Source organism: Nicotiana tabacum, chromosome 21, assembly GCF_000715075.1.
Source record: "Nicotiana tabacum cultivar K326 chromosome 21, ASM71507v2, whole genome shotgun sequence".
Taxonomy (NCBI): Eukaryota; Viridiplantae; Streptophyta; class Magnoliopsida; order Solanales; family Solanaceae; genus Nicotiana; species Nicotiana tabacum.
Genome location: NC_134100.1, coordinates 81,386,688 through 81,412,666, shown reverse-complemented (window position 1 = coordinate 81,412,666; position 25,979 = coordinate 81,386,688). Strand labels below are relative to the sequence as shown.

At 37.0% G+C, this 25,979-nt stretch overlaps 1 protein-coding gene across 1 annotated transcript; it reads right to left on the bottom strand.

The window, feature by feature from the left end:
- Positions 1 to 856: 856 nt before the first annotated feature.
- On the bottom strand, positions 857 to 7,062 carry LOC107811659 (wax ester synthase/diacylglycerol acyltransferase 4). The gene is made up of 5 exons (XM_016636624.2): positions 6,586 to 7,062; positions 5,437 to 6,015; positions 2,303 to 2,659; positions 1,451 to 1,588; positions 857 to 1,249 (listed from the first exon to the last, which is right to left on the bottom strand). The coding sequence occupies exons 1-5, from the start codon at positions 6,802 to 6,804 to the stop codon at positions 1,094 to 1,096; spliced, it is 1,449 nt and encodes a 482-aa protein (XP_016492110.1). The 5' UTR covers positions 6,805 to 7,062; the 3' UTR covers positions 857 to 1,093.
- Positions 7,063 to 25,979: the final 18,917 nt, after the last annotated feature.

The window sequence follows — 25,979 nt, the reverse complement described above, 5'->3', positions numbered from 1 at the left end:
GTTCCTCCCGTCCTCCCCGTGATCGTGCTTCCCGTCCTCCACAAGACCGTTCTCTATATCGTCTTGTAAATAAAAGTTCATCAGACGGTGATGATGATGTTGTAGAAAACACCCCTTGACTTTTATATACTTTGAACTAGATAAATAGAACCAGTTTTGAACTGGTTGTAATTAGTTTTAACTTGGTTTTGGATTTTTATGTTCAATTGAACTTTAATTTGTTAGTTTTAAAGTATTTATTGAATATTTTGGTTGTTGTTGTTGTGTTGTTGTTGTTGTTGTTGTTGGGTGTATTGGTATGCTGGCAGGTGGTGTAGCTGCTAAAACAGGCATTTTATGCCAAAATTAAACCCAGAAAAACCGATCAAAGTTGGTCGGTTTTTAATAAAAAAATAAATTATTCCAAAATACCGACCAAAGTTGGTCGGTTAATGAATATTGAATTCCCAGAATTCAACATTACCGACCAACTTTGGTCGGTATTTTGCCTGCACTGTTGAGATTACCGATCATAGTTGGTCGGTAATGTTTAATTTTAATTATTTTTAAAAAATATATATTTTTAATTACCGAACAAAGTTGGTCAGTTTTTTAAATTTTAATAATTAATAAAAAAAATATAATTTAGTTAAACCGACCAACTTTGGTCGGTAAAATTAAATTAATAAAATATATTTCCGACCAAAGTTGGTCGGTAAGTACTTAAACTTGTCAGATGGTCGTTTTAAGCTACCGACCATCAAAACACCGTCCACACCCTAATGGTCGCGTTTTGGTCGGTAATTGGCCATAACCGACCAACTTTGGTCGGTTTCTTTGATCGGTTTTTAGCGAATTTCTAGTAGTGACATAGCAATTTAAAATGCTTAAAACATAAATTACGAATCAGATAAGCTCATGATTGTTTCTTCTGAAAAGCAGAAAATGAAGAAAGAGCGTTCGGACTCTTTGGAAATGTCCTGGGCGTATCAGATCCTTCAAAAATAGTGTATTATTGGAGGATCCGACACCATATGGCAGCATTTTGGAGAGTGTGCACAATGTAGGAAGAAGAACAACAACGTAACAACAACAACATTCACGTTTTTATGGATTAATTTGCTGGTTTAGGAGGGACAGCAGCTTTGAAAATCCTATCAAATGCATTCTCAATGCTAGACTTGAACTTGTGAGGATCAACGAGTCCCTTCTCTGTTCCCACTGCCACCCTTAACCTTCCCATGTAGCTCATCATTGTTATTGTTAAACTCTGCAATCAGTCAAATTTCAAAAGCTTAAAAATATTTTACACAATCAGGCCGCTTAAAAGGTAATTACACGTAACATAATAATTAGAATTAATAATTTGAACATAAGTCGAGTAATTTACTATAGTGAGTTAAATTGTATTGATAGTATAAAAAAATTATTAAACGACGTAGTGAAATGACAAGGAAATATAGTATTATACCTCAGGAACACCAACAACCATGAAGTAAAAGCCTTTACATGGATGATTTGCCAAAGCCATTTGTTCCATTGGCCCAATCATGTTTGATATTGTCATGCTTGAGTTCTTTAACGTGCTGTGGATGTATTTTGCCGTTACCTTAACACAACACCAACAATCCAAAATGTCAAAAAAAAAACTCTGTTCCTGTTTGTTCTTTTCCCTACACCTAGCTCCAATTTTTTTGGAAAATAACACTAGAAAAAAGCTTGCACAAAAAAACATGACCTAACGGTCAACGGATAATGAAGTAGGATAAAAACCTAGGGAGATTAGAGTTCAAATATCAGCAGAGGTAAAAGAAAGTTTGGTGATTTCTTCCTCTCACCATTTCATCTAAAATGTTTACAGAAAAGGGTCTAAATATGCCCCTCTACTATCAGAAATAGTAATATGTAGCCCATGTTATACTATTCGAAGGTTTCTGGGCTGTATTTCGGGTTCGGTGTTGGATCGGATGGATTTGGATATTAGAGGGAAAATGGTTTACGTGTATAAAATGCTGCCATATGTCTACCAGAATGGGTCCGTTAGATAGAGGAGTAGATAATTTAAATGGGTAACGGCAGACTACCAAGTTGGAGTACAGTAGGGCAGAGAGAATTTCCGGTGGAGCAGTGAAATGCGTAGAAATCGGAAAGACACCAACAAAGCACTCTGCTGGGAAAAAACCTTTGAATAGTATAACGGGGCTATCTATAACTAAATTTTGATAGAAGGTAGCATATACCTAGTGAAATGCTTGAGGTACATAATAATTATAAAAAAAAGGTAAGACTGAAGAAAAAGTCAATAATTAGAGGGAGAATTCACCTCAGGGCCTCTGTATTTTTGCAGAGTATCGAGCAATTTGCCAGTAAGAATAACAGCAGCAGAGTTTCTTTTTCTCTTGATAACATCTTGTGCTTTAAACACAAAGCTAAGAGGATTAAGTGAGGACTCTTCTTTATCAAGCTTTGGAACAGACACATGTAAAAATGCAAATTGGTTTCCCCATTTGGATTCATTGCTTGGCTGCAACATCTCTTTTACTGATTTATATCCTGCAATATTTCTAGTATTGAGTAGCACCAATGCTGTTGAATTTGCATTTTTCTGCTCATATTTCATTTCTTCCATGTATAATCTTACTCCCAAGAACAATACTCCACATATAACGTCATTGATAGTCTGTCAACAAAAAAATATTGAAGAATTAATCTAAATAGGCACCCACCCAATGCTTAAATTAAAAATAGGTGGCGGATATATACGCTATGTATAATATGTGTATAATGTAAAAAAACGATGTATAATCTATGAATACTGACTAAAAAAAATAAACAGTGAATTTTGCAGGCTATTTATATAAAAATCCCATAAATAAATCATATATTTTAAAAAGCAAAAATTCTCAATTTGTAGCGCAAATTGCATAATATCTAGGTTATATTCATTGATAATGTAAATAATACTATTTAATATGGTCAGCCCAATCTACGTGTTGCAAAAGTTTATTTTTCTTATTTTTATTTTACTAATTATGTGTACAGTATATATGCAAATTTTATTCCGAGGATAGTATATACGCAAATCTGCTGAATGTGAAAAGGTTTTTTCCGATAAACCTCGGCACAAGGAAAATTTTGTGGCTGCTGGGTTTCGAGCCCAAGTCTCTACGGCCACAACGTGGAATTCTCACCCTCTAAACTATAGCCACTTTGTTAAGTAACATATTGTTGTAGATAAACAAAAAAATGTTACCTAATGATATAAAATGTCATAACTATCAATGCACATAATTTAAATTCTATCCAAATTTAGATGATCATACTATTCCCTCCGTTCACTTTTATTCGTCAAGTATTTTAAAAATATTTTTTCACTTTTACATTTTTAGCATATCAAGAGAGACAATTTTTTTTTCATGTTATACCAGAGTATTAATTGCTCATTTCAAATCATTTTCTCAAATCTATTAAAAATATGCATCAATTAATATGAGTATCATGATAAATTATGCACTTTATTTATTATTTCTTAAGGGGTGTGTATAGTCCATAGTGGACAAGTAAAAGTGAACGGAGAGAGCAGTATAAAATCGCATTGTGTTGACATTAAAGATGAGCAACAACTAAAGAAAGAATTGAGTTAATGTCAGTCATGGAAGTTGTTATGGAATTATCTATATACCATTAATATCTCCATTTTCAGGTCACCCTACGCAACTTAAATGCCATATTTCCATTCAATTAAAAATTGCTTTTGCGAGGAAAGCTTCAATCAAGCATGCTAGCAGATCGTGTGAAGTTAATTCTCTTAGGCAAGAATTGCTCGGCAAAGAATGATAGAGTTACTAGGTACATGTAGGGGTGTACAAATCAAATCGAAAAATCGCACCAAATCAAAAAGTCAAATCAAACCGATTAAAAAATTCGACTAGGTTTAGTTTGATTTGGTTTGGTATTGAGTAAAAAAAAACCGAACTAAACCGACATATAAATATATAATTTATATATATATTTTAAAGATTTTATATAGAATTTTCTTTAAAAAATGTCTAGAAATATTTGAGATTCTCTTACGGGATATAGTATTAAATAGAATATAAAGTGCTCCATATTTATTAACCTTAAATAATTGGTTGTATGATCACTTTCTTATTAAGTGTTACTGAAATACGTCAATCTCTTTGTTCTTCCATATTCGTATGTCAAGATCTATTAAACTCTTATAGTTTTTTAAAATTTGAAGTGGTTATTATTATTTAGGTATTATCTTAATTTTTATGTTTATTTACTAAATTCGGTTAACCTTGAAAGTGTACATCAACGAAAATTATTGTCAGACGACTACAAAATTAACTACCATGTGTTACTAAGAAAATTCTCCTATAAGAATATTTTAATAGATAAAAACTTATTTTACTAAACATATATTTACTTATAAAAAATTTAACAAAGTAAGATTGAAATAATATTTAAGTAACAAAAAACTCGAAAATCGGACAAAACCGAACCAATCCAAACCGATATAGTTAGTTTGGTTCGATTTTGATAAAAACCGAACCAACTCGGTCCATGTACACCCCTAGGTACATGTACTGATGGATAGTGGCGGAGCCAAGATTTTTATTAAGAAGAATCAAAATATAAAGAAAAAAACTCACCAAAAAGTCAAGGGGTGTCATTATATAATATATATATATATACATATTTTAAAAAATATTATCGAGTTATACAATGTAATTTTTCAACGGGGTAAGGGGTGTCCCATAAGCTATCATTCGTGATAGAGTTACTAGGTCCCATAAGCTCATATTTTGGTGGGCAAGAACTAATAGGGCAATACTATCACTAGTTTCCATCATCCAGCTATCCCTCTTTTATGAATTGTGCACTTGGAGCATTAAAAGTTACCTTTCAATTGCAACTACCCTTTTTAACTAATTAAGAAGACTATCAATATACATAGAAGTAAATTCCACTTGTATTTTACTAGTAATTGCTCTTTGCAGTATATTATTTTAGTTCTATTACTTAACATTTATTTTCCTAGGCAAACTTGGTGCTATCACAACTTCAGTAGTTTTTCTTAGACTCCTGAAGTTAGAAAAATTGGGATCATTAACCAGCAAATTAATTAGGAAAACCCCAAAATGTCAAAAAGAGAGCACTTATTGCAATGCCTTATAAAAAGGATTTTATATATATCGTAAAAATTTCTTTATATTGTCATCTAATTCTAACCTATTATAACATATCAATTACTCAGTGCAAAGTTATATTCTTTACTAAGGCAGAACACGCCGTTTCACAACCTAATTCGTCGGTGTCTTTATCAATCTTGATCAACTCATTTTTCAGAAACAAAAAGATTTTTCTGAATCAAATAATCAAGAATGCACCCAAGTAGCCTATCAATCATAAATTTAAGAAAGATACATTAAATAAAAGAAAATGACTTACCACTTTAAGATTAGTCTTAATTTGTTTGAGATGATCAAGAGAGAAATCCATTGTACTAATATCAATAGGTCGAAATTCCACACCTTCATCCCCAGACCTAACTGGAGTCCTCTCATCTTCAAGTGAAGTGCTCTTCAATAAACTCCAACCAAAATCCAAGAAAGTATTAACAACCCCAGACACCATTTGAGCCACATTAGTACAAAACCTCTTCTTATAATCATTTCCAGAATTGGGATTACTGTTAAATGCTGGAAATGTTAAGGGAAGTGAAGGATTATCAGCTCTTTGTAAGCAAGAAAGAAGTGCTCCCATTAAAGAAAATCCATCTCCAAGTGAATGATGAAGTTTAAATACTAAATTTCCAGCTGATTTGCTTGTTGGGTATTTGAATAAATGAATTTCCCAAAGTGGTCTGGTTTGTGGAAGTTGTCCCATTGCAATCTTGGTTAAGTATTCGTTGAAGCAATTGTCATAGAATTCTTTTGATTTTCCTTCTGGGAAAATTGGCACATTTATGTGATCTTTGTATTTCACTTCCACTTTCTTCCACTGTTTAACCCCATTTTTGTCTCTCACCTACTCCAATAAAAGGGAAACAAATTAAGGCAAAAATTAAAGAAAGAGGAGAAAAAAAAAGAGCAATAAAGGAGAATGCATTTCATCGCTCATACAAATATAGTAGAGATTTCTTACTTATCTTTCTTAAAAAAATTTGGTAATTAGTTTTCTTTAATTTAGCACTAAAAGAGAAAATCTTGAAGATGTGGTACTAATTAAAAGTTTAGCTAGCTAAATGATTATGCTTATAAACGTACTGAGTATGATTAATTAAGGTATATATATTGCAAGTACTAACCAACATAAGAACTCCAAAGAAAAGGTCACAAAAAGTCAAAAACCTATAATTTAAAAAATAAAAACTTATTCAACACAAAATTGCATCATTATAGTAAGTAATATTTCCTAGACATTCAAGAAGAGAGAATAAAGAAAAAACACATCACGAGCTTAAAAAAAACTGAATTTTAGTCCTAACTCAACCCCTAGCTCATAAGACGAAGATTGCCTCTTACAAGAGGATTAACTATTCCATTCTCGCGTCTAATGTAAGACATTCTAACACAGAGGGGGGGCAAAAAAACGTACCATAATTGAAGAGAAGCGAGGATTAATGGGGAGGAAAACATCCTTAAGCAATTTCATGGTACAAGAATCATCTATAGGAATTTCAGATTCCAAAACAGAAATGACTGAAATCGACAATGCGGAGCTAGTGAAGTACTGCCCCGTTGGGCTAACAGGGAACGACGTTTCTTCTTCTTCTTCTTCTTTCTCTGTCATTCGTTTTACGTTTACTTTCATCATTTTTGGTCTCGAATATCCAAAAGCTTCAATTTCTAATTGTTTTCACAATGTAGGTTCTGCTCTTGAGCCTTTACCGTATATAAATATTGGTAAATTAAACATAACCAGGTCGGTGAATAAATTATAGTATAACTATATCTTGTATTTATTGCATGAAATATGGACAACTGGATTTATGGTTATGATAAATGTTTCTAGGTTGGAGAAAGATATTGTATATATGGATTATGGACAATTAATCGTCATCTTTGACTTCTTGTTAACAAACTTTAGCCGCTGAGGGGTCTTTAAATGGTAAAAATTGAAGAGAACCCTATTTGGTCGTCCCCATTTAATTTATATATATATATATTTTAAAGTTTTAACTTATACTCACTTTTTAAACAACTTCACACATCTTTCTCCTCCTTTGTTTTCTTCTTCTTCTTCTCCTATTCCTTCTCCTCCTCCTCCTCCTCCTCCTCCTTCTTCTTCTTCTTCGGGTGACAATAATTTTATATGGTGGTTGTGAACATATTTTAATGTAGTTTATGATATTTTACAATGGTAAGCTGTTATGACGCTTTATAATTTTACTATTGCTTAGGGTTTCTTCTTCTTCTTCTTCTTCTTTTTCTTAATTGCAAAACGGGTTCATTAGATTTATTGTTGTTTTGACAAATTGATTATTGGGGTTTATCCCTGATGATATTTGGAGGTTATTTTTCAAATTTGAGCTCATTTGGAGTAGATTTAGGTATTAAATCGTATATTGGATTGTTATAATTCGAAGAACAAATTTCTGTTTCTGGGCAATTTGCACTTCAGGCCTATGTGGCCTTAAGTGTAGCAAAACGTTTGTTGCAGGTGCATCTGAAGTGCAATTTTTCACTTCATACTTATTGGCCTTAAGTGTAGCAAAATGTTTGTTGCACTTCAGATCTTTTACCCTTAAGTGCATCTGAAGCGCAATTTTTCATTTCAGACTTATTGGCCTTAAGTGCATGAAACCATTGGTTAAACTTCAGACATATTTGGCCTTAAGTGCATATGAAGTACAAATTTTCACTTCAGACTTATTGACCTTAAGTGAATGAAAACGTTTGTTGCACTTCAGACTTTTTGGCCTTAAGTGCATCTGAAGTGCAATTTTTCACTTCAGAATTATTGGCCTTAAGTGCATCTGAAGTGCAATTTTTCACTTCAGACTTATTAGCCTTAAGTGCATGAAATTATTGATTGCACTTCAGACCTATTTGTCCTTAAGTGCATTTGAAGTATAATTTTTTTACGTCAGACTAATTATTTTTAACTTCAAACCCGATAAGTCTGAAGTTGATCGTAAAGTGGGTACGCTTGCAAACGTTTTTGCATATTGGGTATATGTTCAATTATGACCCCAAAAATGGATATAGATGAAAAAATAACCTTAAATGAATTGGTCATTAATAAAGGAAATAGTATGTACTACGTAACTAATACTGCTAAGTGCACATAATTTAATTCACCTACCAACTTAATTTAATGTCTTTAATTAAGAGACATGTTTGAGGATGTCAACGTGAAAAAAGGATTAACTGTTTCTTTTGTCCTTTATAGTTTATTAGAGGAACTACTCACAAAAGTAGTTAACATTAAAAACATTGTCTATAACTTATTATACAGTACTAAAACTAAGAAAGGTATTCAATCTTTCTCTTTGTTGGTCGGTTCGATAGAATTGTTTAGAATCCTCTCCTAACTTTTTCTTTCTATAGATATAGATATGGACAATAAAACGTATGCTGAAATCTCTTTGCCTTTGACGGAGTACATGTTTTTGAAGTTTCAATCTATAACTTCTATACGAGTAATTAGGGTAGTTTGGTACGCGAACTAAATTATCCCAGGATTATAGTTTTGGAATTATAATTCCTAGACTCAAGGGCGTATCTAGGGGGGGCGTATCTAGGGGGTTCCATGGGGCACGTGAACCCATGCTCCCCGCCCTAAATCATGTATAGTAATGTTATATTTTTTCAAAAAATATATAAATATATGTATGTGCACCCATGCTCAAAGTATTACATAATGTGATAGTTATTGAGTGTACCTCTCTAGGTGAGGTTGTGAGTTTAAATCTTATGTCAATCTTGTTGTTTTTTCCTTTTTATTCTAAAAGTAGACGCCCAGGGAGATGGGCGTGTCTGGTGTTATTTTTTGCGTATTAATTAAGTATTTTTTTTATTTCTTTTTTGTTTGGTTAATTCTTTCAAAATTTTCACACATTGAAATTCCTATTCTTCTTTTGTTGCTATAAAATCTTATATGAGGAAAATAGATATAGATGTAAGAAAATTACTATTTAATAAAACAAAAATTTGAACCTATAGTTCCAAAAGTGCAATGGGTACGCAATCGCAAGAACTAAAAGTTGAACCCGTAAAATTTATATTCTTGATCCACCTCTTCTTAATAGTGCACACATTCTACCAAAATTCTGGATCCGCCTCTGCGTAGACTAATTTATCCCACCTTCTAGATGAGATAAAATAATACCAAATTTTATGGGATAAGATGGGATATCCAGGATTAAGTCTACTCCTGAGACTAAGTTGGATAAATTTATATCACTAATCAAACATAGTATAAATTTAGTAACGACTCCTTAAAGTTATGTGAGAGTCATGGATTTAATAGAGAGATAGCCAGATAGGGTTACCATTTTTCGGTGTAAGAATCTTATTTTTCAAAACTAATGCTCGATTAATTGCTTCTGGGGTAGGAAAATCACATATCAACATGATACTACAATAAATATGCCAACAGCAATGGTAGTTGATAGGCTACACCTATCTTCTCAATTAAAGCTGTTGGTTGTTTCGTCATGTGTATTCTTGGTCTTTCCAGCCGTTGGTTATTAGATATGATCATTATAACTAGTTTTATTTTGGCGAGTGAAGTAGGAAAAAAAAAAATGATACCGATAATGGATTGATATGCTATGGCATTGATTTGCTACCCATATTTTGGTGAATCAGACTTGCTACAGTTGGCGTAAGGAAGATAAAACTGGGGATGGGGGAATCGAAGGGAGAATTACCTATCAAATGAAATGGGAAGAAATATTGCATGACAGAAAATACTTATTTACAATCAGTATTTTTATAGTATCAAATAATAAGAGTTAAAAATTAAAGTGAATGTTGGGCTAAAATACTTCAAACACACTTCTAATATGGTGTGATATTGTCCGTTGTGGGTCAAGTCCGTACGATTTTTCCAAAAGGCCTCACACCATTAAGTGTATCGAATTCTTTATAAGTAGAATATTTTTATTTTCTATTTTTTATGTGGGATTTGTTCATACACACTCAACAATCTTATCCTTGAACTAAGTTTCGCATGGACCATCACTATGCATGAGCTAATTTGGAGATTAATTATATGACACCCACAAGATCTTGATTATTTACAGTCATCGAAGCCCAAAGGTTGTGTGCGTATCTTCAAAGCTGCGGGTAAAGGTCGTAAACCCCCCAGACGGCACTAAGCCGGCCCCCCACACCACACTCCCTGATCTCCATAATCCCGCCAAACTATCTGCCCTGATAATAATTTTTTTGGCTAAAATGGCCTGAAGATGTTCTTAACATGGTGTGATATTGTCCATTTTGGGTCAAGCCCGTACGACTTTTCCCAAAAGGCTCCACACCATTAAGGGGTCGTTTAGTAGGGTGTATAAGAATAGTGATGAATAAGGTGTAGTAGTAATACAACGATTAGTAATGCAAGCATTAGTTATGCAGAGATTATTTCTTATCCACTGGTGTAGTGTATTAAAAATAAAAATACATTGCATATTTTTTAAGAAAATTAGTTGCTTACAAAAATGCCTTCCATATTCTTTAGTTTTAAGGGACTTTATAACAATTTTGTATTTAATCATGCTAATGCATGCATTAATAATCTTGGTTTTGCTAATATTATGGTTTGTTATGCATTACTTATACATAGGATAATACCAAATAAATTGTATAACTAATACTTGCAATTGTAATATATAGGTTGAAAAAGTGTATCAAACAAGGGATTAGTAATATTAAAAAGCTAATGCATGCATTAATATTTTCTCTAATGCATTCTACCAAATGACCCCTAAGAGTATCCAACTTCTTATAAGTAGAATCCCTTTTCTTTCTACTTGTGAGGTGGGTCAGACTTTGTTTACACATAGCCAACGATGAAGATATAAATAAAGTTTACTGGCAAGAGGGACTCATTTATCACCCTGCCCAAGTTATCATACGTATTCAAGAGAGAGTTTAGGACCGAAAAAAGATCAGGTTCCACACATATGAGATTACACGCATAAGGTATGGAATGATCAGTTTTTTAAATTGAGGAGTTGATCCTATAATTGTTTTATGTGTTCAAAAGGTGCGAAGTGTAACTGATGGGTTTATCAGAACATAATTGTGTTGACTCAGACCTTCTGTATGTGTTAAAAAGTTCAGTAAATAAGTATGAATAACTGATTACAAACTCAAATAATCAAATAGGTCGTGGTAAAATTCCAAAGTGGAATCCATAATTAAGTTCAAATCCTAAAGTTTTATATTTGTAATATATATATTTTATATTTATTGATTTGAGGTGAACGGCTGAGATAAAATTAAAATAAAATTCAACGCGTGACAACGATTCCTTTCACAGCAGACAGGAATTCATGCCTTTGTCTTTCTCTAAAGTGTCCAAATTCTTATCTTACAGTTATTAATGAAACCGAATATTAACTTGGAGAATTTAAATTTACTACTATTATTTATCCTTGCCAGTTTCTCTCAGCCGATCACCCACGTCCAGAGGCAACCACTTCTTTTTTGTTTATTTGCTTTATCTCACATCACCGACAAAGTAAAGATAAACAAGGTGTTGCACAATGAGTTGTCATTTTCATTTTAAAGCATTTAGTTTTAATTTAACCACAAAAAAGAAGTAAAGTCAAGGCCTCAACTATATATAAAGAACAAACAACGGTGAGAATTACTCTACAACCATATTTTTGGTCTCCGAGTTAATATTCGGTTTCATTAATCTTCATGCTTTACTGGATGTTCCTCGTGTGGTAAAGTCGCTATAAAGCACATTATTCCAGAAAGCACATTTACGGCCCCCTTCAATAATACTAAGTCCGTATGCGTGAAATACCTATGTATTGGTGAATCATTTAGTTGAAGGAGAGTATGGTAAAATTATTTTCGTGTGACCTATAAGTTATAGATTCGGGCCGTAGAATCAACCACTTGCTTGTAGCAAAGTAGGCTGCCTAGCGCAACCCTTCCCTAGACCCTACATAAATACGAGATATTTCGTGCACCGGGCTGCTCTGTTGATGAATCATTCAGTTATATACGTGATTCAAGTCAGATAGTAACACATACAACTTCCTCATCTGCTCATCAGCGGCATATACAAAAATAATTGTAAGCAATATCAACATTTGAAAAATAAACAAATCACTATAATGATAAGCATTGTTATTTTTTATATTTATCCCAAATATTTTTATTTTACTTATTATTTATACTAACATATTTAGTAAAAGTTTTTGGTAAAATGTTATGACCCAGAAGTTATTAACTAAATAAGTTTAGCTAGCGGAGTTCGATCTTGAATCAGCAGGGGAGGTTTAACTAATCACATAATCGAGGGCTCAGATAATTAGTTACTTATTGAAGCTCAAGGGACCAGATTCTGCCAGCCGGTGAGGAGTTTGTTATTTAACTAACAAACACTGCAGAGAGGAACAATGTATACACGGTATTTTCTTTCTCTCACTTCCTCCCAAATTCTTTTCTTCCTGATTCCCTTCTCTCTTCTGCAGGTCTAGAAATCAGTCATGGAGATTTACTGTTTCATTTAGTTTTTCGATTCTCTTTTTCTTAGCTCGTAGTTAAGTTCTGCTTTTATTTCAATATAACAGAAAATTGTCCCAATTCCTTTTCGCATTTGTTCATTTCCAGAATAATTTGGTTAGACTGTGACATTTGGTATCAGAGCCTGATCCTATACCTTTTGGCCCGATAATGGCGAAAGGCACTCGAATGAAGTTGATGGATGAAAAACTTTCAAAACACAATGAAGCAATGGAGGAACTTATAGCCACCTGTAGGGAACTGAACGAGACGCAGATGGCTATACGAGGAGCTCTAGAGCAGATCATGGACCGATTGACTGCACATGAAAGAGCACTTGCAGGAGTAGCTGACAATACAAATCCTCAAAGTGACGGACTATTACTAGGCCTGTGAGAGCAGGGTACGAGGCTAATCTTAATAGCGAGGGCTTGTTACCTAGGCCTGCTAGAGTAGCAGAAAATGTCAATCCACTTGGCGATGGCCTTCTACCAGTACCTGGCTATGACGCTAGGGCTAACAGGTTTTCAGGGTGGCCAATACCTCCTCCCAAATAGGAACTTCCATGTTTCGAAGGTGCTGAACCTAAGGTATGGCTCAGAAAATGCGAGAGGTATTTTAAATTGTATAGGACTGCTGAAAATATGAAGGTAGATGATGTTTCTTTATACCTGAATGGTGTAGCTGAAACTAGGTATAACTCACTCATTTTGAGTAGGGGATTGATAACTTGGATGGAATTTAAAGATGAACTGTGTATTAGATTTGGTGAAACCTTAGTGGAGGACATAGTAGAAGAATTCAACAAGTTAATTCAAACTGGATCTGTAGGTTAATTCTTGGGGAAATTCGAAGACCTTAAGGCACAAATGATAATGGGGAACCCTGCATTGAATGAGTCTCACTTCCTATCCAGCTTTATGGGGGCCCTTAAGGAAGAAATCAAATACACTGTGAAGCTATTCAAACCTTTTACCTTGAGTATTTACGGTACGATTATCGAAGCTCAAAGGTTGTGTGCGCATCTTCAAAGCTACGGGTAAAGGTCGTAAACCCCCCCAGACGGCACTAAGTCGGGTCCCCCACACCACACTCCCTGATCTCCATAATTCCGCCAAACTATCGGCTCTGATAATAAGTTTTTGGCTCAAATGGCCCGAAGATGTTCTTAATATGGTGTGATATTATCTATTTTGGGTCAAGCCTCCACCACATTTCCCAAAAGGTTCCACGCCATTAAGGGGTCGTTTAGGAGGGTGTATAAAAATAGTGTTGAATAAGGTGTATTAGTAATGCAACGATTAGTAATTCAAGCATTAGTTATGCAGAGATTATTTCTTATCCACTGGTGTGGTGTATTAAAAATAAAAATGCATTACATAATTTTAAGAAAATTAGTTACTTACAAAAATGCCCTCCATATTCTTTAGTTTTAAGGGACTTTAAGGACATTTTTGTATTTAATCATGCTAATGCATGCAATAATTGTCACGACCCAAAATCCACTAAAGGCCGTGATGGCGCCTAACACCGCCGTCAGGCAAGCTAACGGTGATTGATCAACTTAATCACTCATTTTAGTATTGTGAAATCATAATTTTCATTAATAAAATAGTATGAAATGGAATTTACAGGGTAAATAGAAATATTTACATAACTACAATAATGAACAACCCGTAGGAACCCCCAAGACCCGGTGTCACAAATGCATGAGCATTTTCTAAAAAATACAATAATAATACAATATATGTCCCGAATGTAATAAGACAGAATAAAATAAATGGTACAATGGAGACTTGGTGTAATGCGATGCGTAGCCTAGTATGCAGCTCACATAAAGTCTCCTCAATAGCCTACGCGCCAAGGTGATCATCAAATGAACCTGTTAGATCCTACATATTTAGTGCAAAAGTACAGCATGAGTACGTAAATCAACGCGTACCCAGTAAGTATCTAGCCTAACTCCGGAGAAGTAGTGATGAGGGGTCAATATCGACACTTACTAGAGGTCCAATAAACCAATGTAATAAAATATGATCAGATATGAAGCATACGACAATGATAGAGTAAATCTGTAAGTTACATAATCTTTCAATTTCTTCTTTTAAAGCATGAATTTTTAAATCTTTTATGCTACCTTAACAACTCATAAAATATCAACTGTCATTATCAAATACATAAGGAATCCATATAAAATGCCGGACATCAGTGGAAAGATTAGCTCGTGAATATTTGTCTACTAGTGATATAACACACGATTCTGCCGAGGTCGTTCGGCCCGATGTGGAATAATATGTACACTGACGAGGGTCGTGCGGCACGAACCATAGATGCATCTATATACTGTCGAGGCGTTCGGCCCGCTCTACAAGAAAAGGAAGAAAGTTACAAAATTACGAGACACGTATTTACAATACAACACACGAGCATAAAATGAATATAATCTTTATCATTTCTCAAATAACTCGCCCACAACTCAAAGTGTTAAGGCTTGGCCTAGTTTACATATCTTTATTTCTAAATCAATTTCAATTATAACTGCAATTAATTAAGCTAGTAGAATAAGTTCAAATAATTCAAATATTACATAATAAGATCCTAAGTCTACCCGGACATAAATATACTGTAGCCACATAGGGACTCTCGTCATCTCGTGTGTACGTAGCACCCACAACTAGTTGCACATAACCATAAATATCACCTAGGGGTAGTTTCCCCCTCACAAGGTTAGACAAGAGACTTACCTCGCTCTGAAGTTCCACAACCGGATCCAAAGACTCTCTAACACCTCAAACCAAAGCCCGTCGATCCAAAACTATTCAAACAATGTACAAACAAATCAAAATATACTCCAATACCCATAATTAATCAATTTAAACAATTCTCAACTCCGCTTGAAAAGTCAATAAAGTCAACCCTCGGGCCTACGTGCCTGGATTCCGAAATTCTTTTGAAGATGAACCTTACCTATAACACCACGAACTCAAATATGTAGTTTATTCCTAATTCCATGTCCAATTTTGTGGTCAAAAATCCAAAATATCAAATTCTAGGTTTTCTACCAAAAATCCCAAATTCCTACTAATTTTTATGTTTAAATCCTTATACAATCCATGTATTTAACTTGTAATAGGTAGGAATCACTAACCTTGTATTGGTTGATGAAAATCTCCCCTTGAAGCTCTCCAAAATCGCCCCAACCAAGTAAAAATGAGAGAAAATGGCCAAATCCCGTTTTTAAAAGAACCCTTTGCCTAGACGACCTCTCGCATCTGCGAAACATAGCCGCTTATGTGGAAACTTCCTCGCAGATGCGGCTTTCCCCAAGGCCAGCCCCTTTCCGCTTCTGCGGTCAAATAACTGCAGGTGTTCATCCGCTTCTACGGAAACCTTCCGCATCTACAGACTCTCCAGCTCGAGCACCACTCCGCTCCTACGTGCCCATGATCGCACCTGCGGCTCCGCAGGTGCGCTACAGCACCCGCACCTGCGATCGACTAGCCCAGGCCACTTCCGCTTCTGCGCTCCTCCGCCTGCATCTGCGAGCCCGCAGGTGCGGCATATTCTTCGCACCTGCGAATCTCATCCAGCTCACTCCCTACTGCTTCTATGACTCCTAGGCCACTTTTGCGGTCTCGCAACTGCGTCCATAACCTCACAGGTGTGATCGCACCAGAAGCTTTAAGCTTCATCGATTCTTCCAAGTTCAAACTCGATCCGTTTTCAATCCGATTCTCACCCAAGGCCCCCGGGACCCCATCCAAACATACCAACACATCCCAAAATACAATACGAACTTAGTTGAAGTCGTAAACCACGTCAAACAACATCAAAATCATGAATCGCGTCTCGAATCAAACTTATTAATTTTTAAATTTCCAAATTATATATCTTGTGCCGAAATGTATCAAATCAATCCGGAATGACTTCAACTTTTGCACACGAGTCATAAATGACATAACGAGTCCATTCCAAGGCTCGAAACCCCAAACAGACATCGATAACATCAAAATCCACTTCAAACCAAACTTATAAAATTCTTAAACCTTTAAAATACCAACCTTCCGTATTAAGTGCTGAAATTCTCTCAGGTGATCCGATACTCAACCCGAACATACGCCCAAGTCCGAAATCATCAAACGAACCTATTGAAACCTTCAAATCCCAATTCCGAGGTCGCCTACTCAAAAGTCCAACCTTAGCCAATTCTCCTAACTTAAAGCTTCCGAAATTAGAATTTTTATTCCGAACCAACTTTGAACTTCCCGAAGTTTAATTCTGACCACACGTACACGTCATAATACCTGGAATGGAGCTACTCAAGGCCTTAAACCGCCGAACGATGCGCTAGAGCTTAAAACAACAGGTCAGGTTGTTACATTCTCCCCCACTTAAACATACGTTCGTCCTCGAACGTGCTAAGGACCGCTTCAGAGTTGTCCAAAATCACTGTTTAACACCTTGTGCACCTACTCGTAGGGGTGTTCGTCGGTCAGTGCGGTATGGTATTTATACATTTCGGTTCGGTATTTTTGGCATTTGGTTTCGTAAAATGCTATACCAATACCGTACCTAATTAAATTCGGTATGGTTTGATTTTTCTCCTTTCGGTAACTTCGATTTATTCGGTTTGAATACTAACTAGTGCATAGAATCATATACGGTAATATTCTTAATTAAAGTACTCAAAAATACAAAACTAAAAACGTTTGTTGACAAAAGTTTTGTCCAAAACCAGCAAATACCAACCTAGAGAGAGAAAAATATCTTGTTACTTGCTTAGAGTTAATTAATGAACTTAGAGAATAAAGGAAAGTAAAATTTTAGATTTCTTATATTTATGTAATAATTAATAAAATATGTATTGTGTAATATAATATATTTCGGTACGGTATCGGTATTTTATTTTAAAATATCATATACTAATATTTTTTAAACTTAAACCAAATACCATACCGAATACCAAAATATCGAATATCGAATATCAAAATTTTCGATTTCTGTACGATAATTCGGTATTTACCAAACTATGCACAACCCTACCTACCCGTGCCATCACAACCCATGTGTGCATATTAGCTCGAGCAAGACTGAAGATTCTCCCTATTTATTTAGTCAATAAGCCTTAGAACCAAATTCCAACCTCTGAATTCCTCTATAAGACCTGATTCTAACATACGAACACCGTATAAACCCTTACACACTGAACCCAACATGGCCATGCTCCTCTGCTGAAATCACACCATGCACCACATAAGTTGCTTGACCATAACAACATCCTCTGACAACAATAGCTGCAAATTCTACGAATTCGATGCCCACAGCACACCTCATGATGCATATAAGCCCTGTTCCAACCTCGCAATACTGCCACGACGGAAGAGATGCGTAGACACTAATAACTACTTGCCGAATCTACAAACCATGGCGTCTCTTCCCCTGACAAGGACCATTACCTCATTATGAACTGAATAATGATATTTGCTCTTAAATACACCTTATATAAATCTGATTGCACAAATTTCAGTTCCAATAATCTCGTCTCACCTAGTACAAACTGCTCAGGCAATGAGTCACCTTAAACACTGACCAAGATCTGACACAGCACCCTCAAAGCGCCAATAAGCTACCACTCGAATATAACTCATAAGGAAGAACGAACTCTGATAGGGAATCACGCAACCTGCATAACAAATAAAATGGTCGAATAGATGCTATGAACCCACCTCAGGGATGAAAAATAAGGCACACAAAATACGTGTAAGGAACTATGCTCAACATCTCATTGTTACGGCGTGCAACTCGATCCAATATGACACTGTTACGGCGTGCAACCCGATCCATACAACATGCTCGTGGCAGCGTGCCACCCAATCCAAATAACATACCCATGGCGGCCTGCCACCCGATCCGCACATAACAATCAAGATGAAAACACACATCAAGCCGAAGCACTTATACTTACGAAATACCCGAATATCGACCACAAGCACGCCAAGTGCACAATACAAATCCTGGGGAGACGGATAGCGCTATGTGCTACGAAACCCAAGAACAATTAAGGTGCGATATATGATCTGCATCTCGAGAGCCATCCTGCTCACATAATACCAAAAGCTACACGGGACCTCAACACGTGTGCGAATAATCAAGCCATCTCACAACCCACATGGTACAATAGAGATTTATATGGAATAGCTGACGACGGGAATAACATCCCATGCTCGACGACTCCTCCGTAAGCAATGCTATGATGAACGAACACATCCGACTTGACGTAAAGCACACACTCATATTAGACCCACCAAAGAACCTCACACCGATTCTGATCATTCCATACTGGGCCAATAACCTTCCAAAGATCCACAATGTCCCTATTCATGACATATAAGAACAGTCGTCAAATCCGAAACAAACTCACACGGTCCACAACCCAAGGAATAGAATGCCTCTCATGCATAAACTCTCGCATTTGCGATTTTACCATAACCTCCATTCTTGGTTTTAATCTTTAACAATCAAGTGTCAAACATGACACACTTATACAAATCTTCCTGTGGGGTACGCTCACATGACCTTCTGCTCAGGTAGCAAAGTCCGCACATCCATACCACCAACCGTTCTAATTCTGTAAAGCAAATCAAGAATCCGCAAATCAATACACATAGCCTCTTACCAATACACATATCCCTTGAACTACTAATAGAATAAATATTTCATTGGCTAGAAACATTTCACTTAGCTCACTACAGAAGAACCAATGCACACGCAACTGAATTCCCAAACCGCGAAAAAATACAAACCTCAAGTCGTGATCTAAACCGCCATGACTCTTCCGGAATCCATTTACACCATAATGCCATTTGAATCAAATACCTCCCAAATCAATCAAGTTGTGGTGGTTGTCAAGCCCGCACGTATAACCACAAACCACATGTATAACTTCACACACCAAAGGAACTGATCATTGCCACAATCATGTCGATTCAACCATTACTAACTGACCCAACTTCTTTCAATTTACTCTTGACCTGACTTAGAAATAATAATAGCTCCATTCACAACATAACAGACTCAATCCGCACTCATCCCGAGTGACCCGAATTGCGAGACCACGTCGTCTCAATGCCCATGAACCATCTCATACCCTTTTCAAGCTCACAATAGCATCTCCAACTGGTACACCCATTCTGCAAGACCTTCCGCGAATCCGAAGCTATTCCTTCCTTTCCTCAAATACTATACTGCATACCCGATGATAACATAGAACATTCCAAGTCCCGTTCGTAATCCACTATGAAAACTCGATCCTTAACCACACAACAAACCCGAAATCCTTAGGCACTAAACTTTAATTTTTAATCCCACCAGGACCATTGTTGAGAGTTACCCACTCTAATCTGATCCCGAACATAACCGAACTCCAATGCTCTGCGAGCATATGAACACCCTCTAAAAGAAGCAACCGACTGAATTCTTTCCTTGTACATTACATCCACAAGAAACATAAACTCCGAGTCTTCCTAAATCCTGCACCTAAATCGATAAGGCGAAGTATAGCACATATTTATCAAGTTCCTTGTTCGAATTACTCATCACATTTTCTTATTCCTAGTCATAATTAATCCACCAATGCATCGATAACTAGAAACCACACCAGCAGACAATCACGCGATCCAATCATAGACGGTGGGGCTCCCCACTTAGCTTTAAGCTACAATCACATAATGTAGAGCTCACAACGATTCCTCCTCCTCAATTACCATGATCCCGTTCCGTTAACCCACTAAATTTCTAGTAGTTTCTTATTAAATTTTCCATGAACATCCCGAATTATCAGCCATAATCGTATACTCGACCTTCCGCTTCGTAGTAAGTAGAATTCTTCGTAGAAACTTCATCAAATCACACAACCGCTGACCTATCCACAGGAGATAGCCCATCTGTGGATTTCCATATCGACATCTCCCAACGACGCTGCACTGGGTACAACTACCACGAAATCAGTAAACCCTCCTGAACCCGTGTTCATCCACCAGCCGTACAAGTCCGTTCATTCCCCATTGACATTAACTGAAAGTCCGACAATACATTCTAAACTCGAAGTCATATTGCATCCCTACGGTAATCAAGTTTTCACACCCCTCTTCATTTCAAGCAAACTCCTTTCTGCCATATTCAATGTTCCTCAATACAGTAGCCACCATCCTAAATAAATTCCGCAGACCAAATCACCTTCCATCATGATTCCCAAACCGCTCTAAACTTTCTCAAGGTACGTAGCCATCCTACCACAGAATCCATATGCTACTCTGCCACTCCCACTTTGGTCAAACCATATCCTTTAAGCAACCTCTCGACCTCTGCTTTTCATACTTGTCCTGCTAGTAATTCAACCACCACGAGACACCTCGCACCATGTCCTTCCTCGTCCTTTGCTGCCCAAATGCCGCCTCAATTCAAAACCCATTTATAACACCTGAACTAATAAATTGCTACCAACTCTAAACCTCCTGGAAGATCATCTTTCTCGAGCCACCGACGTTAGAATCACCAATTCGATTCGGAACCGCTACACACTGCTATCTCTGACAATCGCTTCTTAAGCACCATTTCACAATACCCTACCCCGAAGACAAAAATCAAAGAAGACTATAACACCGACGAACCTTAATGCGTTCTAACAAGGATGACGACGCCACATCACAAATGAGAATTCCACCATGCTCGGAAATACCAAGTATCGTCACTTCATCAAACAAGGCCTGAACATCCATAGTCTGATTGTCTTTCTTTTGCTGGAAATGAATGCCAAACTTCTAAATCACGCACCAAGAAATCCTCCTTTCAAGTCATTCACTGTCTCAACACATAGACAAACACCCTACCATTACACCAACTCTGTGCGATAACAACGCATGAACATCCTAGACATCCAATCATAGTCTCAAAACCATAGGAAGTACAAATACTAAACTAAAACAACAGAACATCCTTCCGCAAGGCGACGGTAATAGCCTGCCCGGACACGCAGGAAAAACCATCCCGCACCATGTCTGTAGTACCACTACAACTCCTCGATGCCCAATTGATAACAAGCGCTTCACGTCGCATAAGATTGAGTAGGAAGGAAATAAAGGCACAAGCCTCAATAGAATCAAACCGAACGATGAGGAATCAAGAAGGGAAGTTCTCATAACAGCCCTGTAGCCTCTCGAAGATAAGTACAAACGTCACTATACCGATCCACAACTACATTTATGATCAACCCGTAGAAACACCCAATACCTAGTGTCACAAGTGCATGACAATTTTCTAAGGAGTGCAATAATAATACAACATATGTCCCGAATGTAATAAGACAGAATAAAATAAATGGTACAATGGAGACTCGGTGGACTGCGATGCGTAGCCTGGTATGCAGCTCACATAAGTCTCCTCAACAGGTGCGCCTACACACCAAGGTGATCATCAAATAAACCTGTCAGATCCTACACATTTAGTGCAGAAGTGCAACATGAGTACGTAAATCAATGCGTACCCAATAACTATCTAGCCTAAACTCAGAGAAGTAGTGATAAGGGGTCTACATCGACACTTACTAGAGGTCCAATAAAATAATGTAATAAAACATGAGCATATATGAAGCATATGACAATGATGGAGTAAATCTGTAAGTTACATAATCTTCCAATTTCTTCTTTTAAAGCATGAATTTCTAAATCATGTATGCTACCTTAACAACTCAGAAAATGTCAAGTGTCATTATCAAATAAATAAGGAATACCATATAAAATGTCGGGCATCAGTGGAAAGATTAGCTTGTGAATATTTGGTCTACTAGCGATATAACGCACGATTATGCAGAGGTCGTTCGGCCCGATGTGGAATAATATGTACACTGACGAGGGTCGTGCGGCACGAACCATAGATGCATCTATATACTGTCGAGGCGTTTGGCCCGCTTTACAAGAAAAGGAAGGAAGTTACCGAATTAAGAGACACGTGTTTACAATACAACACATGAGCATAAAATGAATATAATCTTTATTATTTCTCAAATAACTCGCCCACAACTCAAAGTGTTAAGGCTTGGCCTAGTGTACATATCTTTATTTCTAAATCAATTTCAATTATAACTTCAATTAATTAAGCCAGCAGAATGAGTTCAAATAATTCAAATATTATATAATAAGATCCTAAGTCTACCCGGACATAAATATACTGTAGCCACGTAGGGACTCTCGTCACCTCGTGCGTATGTAGAACCCACAACTAGTTGTACATAACCACAAATATCACCTAGGGGTAGTTTCCCCCTCACAAGGTTAGACAAGAGACTTACCTCGCTCCGAAGTTCCATAACTGGCTCCAAAGACTCTCTAACACCTCAAACCAATGCCCGTCGATCCAAAACTATTGAAACAATGTGCAAAGAAATCAAAATATACTCCAATACCCATAATTAATCAATTTAAACAATTCCCAACTCCGCTCGAAAAGTCGATAAAGTCAACCCTCGGGCCCACGTGCCCGGATTTCGAAATTCTTTTGAAGATAAAGCTTAACCATAATACCACGAACTCAAATATGTAGTTTATTACTAATTCCATGTCCAATTTCGTGGTCAAATATCTAAAATACCAAATTCTAGGTTTTCTACCAAAAATTCCAAATTCCTACTAATTTCTATGTTTAAATCCTTATACCAACCATGTATTTAACTTGTAATAATTGGGAATCACTTACCTTATGTTGCTTGATGAAAATATCCCCTTAAAGTTTGCCGAAATCGCCCCTTTTTCGCTTCTGCGGCCAAACAACTGCAGGTGCGCATCCACTTCTGTGAAAAACCTTCGCATCTGTGGACTGCCCAGCTCGAGCACTACTCTGCTCCTGTGCACCCATGACTGCACCTGCGGCTCCGCAGGTGCGCTACAGCACCCGCACTTACGATCGACTAGCCCAGGCCATTTCCGCTTCTACGCTCCTCCGCCCGCATCTGCGAGCCCGCAAGTGCGGCATATTCCTCGCACCTGCGAATCCTATCCATCTAACTCCCTACCGCTTCTGTGACTCCTGGGCCGCTTCTGCGGCCATAACCTCGCAAGTGCGATCGCACTAGAAGCCTTAAGCTTCAGCAGTTCTTCCAAGTCCAAACTCGATCCGTTTTCAATCTGATTCGCACCCGAGGCCCGGGACCCCATCTAAACATACCAACACATCCCATAATACAATACGAACTTAGTCGAAGCCTTAAACCACGTCAAACAATATCAAAATCATGAATCGCACCTCGAATTAAACTTATAAATTTTTAAATTTCCAAATTCTATATCTTGTGTCGAAACGTATCAAATCAATCCGTAATGACTTCAAATTTCACACACGAGTCATAAATGACAAAACGAGGCTATTCCAAGGCTCGGAACCTCAAACGGACATCGATAACATCAAAATCCACTTCAAACCAAACTTATGAAATTCTTAAACCTTTAAAATACCAACCTTCCGTAATAAGCGCCGAAATGCTCTCGGGTGATTCGATACTCAACCCGAACATACAACCAAGTCCGAAATTATCATACAAATCTATTGGAACCTTCAAATCCTGATTCCGAAGTCGTCCACTCAAAAGTCAATCTTTAACCAATTCTCCCAACTTAAAGCTTCCGAAATTAGAATTTTCTTTTAGAACCAACTCCGAACTTTTTGAAGTTCAATTCCGACCACACGTACAAGTCATAATACCTGAAATAGAGCTACTCAAGGCCTCAAACCGCCGAACGACGTGCTAGATCTCAAAATGACCGATCAGATCATTACATTAATAGTCTTGGTTTAGCTAATACCATGGTTTGTTATGCATTAGTTATACATAGGATAATACCAAATAAATTATATAACTAATACTTGCAATAGTAATATATAGGTTAAAAAAGTGTACCAAACAAGGATTAGTAATACTAAAAGCTAATGCATGCATTAATATTTTCTCTAATGCATTCTACCAAATGATCTCTAAGAGTATCCAACTCTTTATAAGTAGAATCCCTTTTCTTTGTACTTGTGATGTGGGTTGGACTTTGTTTACACATAGCCAACGGTGAAGATATAATAAACAACAACAACAACAACAACAACCCAGTAAAATCTCACTAATGGGGTCTGAGGAGGGTAGTGTGTACGCAGATCTTACCCTTACCCCAAAGGAGTAGAGAGGTTGTTTCCGAAAGACCCTCGGCTCAAAAAAACAAAAAGACAAAAGGACAAAAGGAGACAATATTAGTATCACCATAACAATCATAGAAAAAATAGGAATGCCATGAAATGCAGAAGAAAGATGCAAAGCAAAAGTGATAGCTAGTAAATAGGACATGCACTGAAAAGCGAAGTAGTAAAACACCACATTGTCACTAGCTATCTTAGAAAAAAAACCCTACCTGACTAGTCCCACAATGGTACGAAGTAAGTCAAGACTCAACTATATCCTAACCTACAATTCTAATACTCGACCTCCACATCTTCCTATCAAGTGTCATATCCTCGGAAATCTAGAGCCTCGCCATATCCTGTCTGATCACCTCTCCCCAATACTTCTTAGGCCGCCCTCTACCTCTTCTCATGCCCTCCACAACCGGCCGCTCACACCTCCATACCGGAGCATCTGGGCTTCTCCTTTGAATATGTCCGAACCATCTAAGCCACGCTTCCCGCATCTTGTCATCAATGGGAGCCACGTGCACCTTCTCCCGAATAACATCATTCCTAATCTTATCTATCTTAGTGTGCCCGCACATCCACCTCAACATCCTCATTTCTGCTACTTTCATCTTCTGGATATGTGAGTTCTTAACGGGCCAATACTCAGCCTCATACAATATGGCCGGTCTAACCACCGCTTTATAGAACTTACCTTTGAGTATTGGTGGCACTCTCTTGTCACACAGGACTCCAGATGCTAACCTCCACTTCATCCATCCTACCCCAATACGGTGTGTGACATACTCGTCAATCTCTCCTCCCCCCTGGATAACCGAACCAAGGTACTTGAAGCTGCCTCTACTCGAGATGACCTGTGATTCAAGCCTCACATCCACGCCCACTTCCCCTGGCTCAGCGCTGAATTTATACTCCAGGTATTCCGTCTTCGTCCTGCTCAGCTTGAAACCCTTAGACTCAAGAGACTTTCTTCAAACCTCTAGCCTCTCATTAACACCGGCTCGCGACTCATCAATCAGAACTATGTCAAGAGATATAAATAAAGTTTATTGGCAAGAGAGACTCATTTATCACCCT

Coding starts and splice junctions, on each gene's coding strand:
- LOC107811659 (XM_016636624.2), bottom strand. CDS start 6,804: ATGATGAAAGTAAACGTAAAACGAATGACAGAGAAAGAAGAAGAAGAA. Junction 1,589..2,302: donor AAAAATACAGAGGCCCTGAG/GTGAATTCTCCC, acceptor TGTTGTGTTAAG/GTAACGGCAAAATACATCCA. Junction 1,250..1,450: donor TGGTTGTTGGTGTTCCTGAG/GTATAATACTAT, acceptor GACTGATTGCAG/AGTTTAACAATAACAATGAT.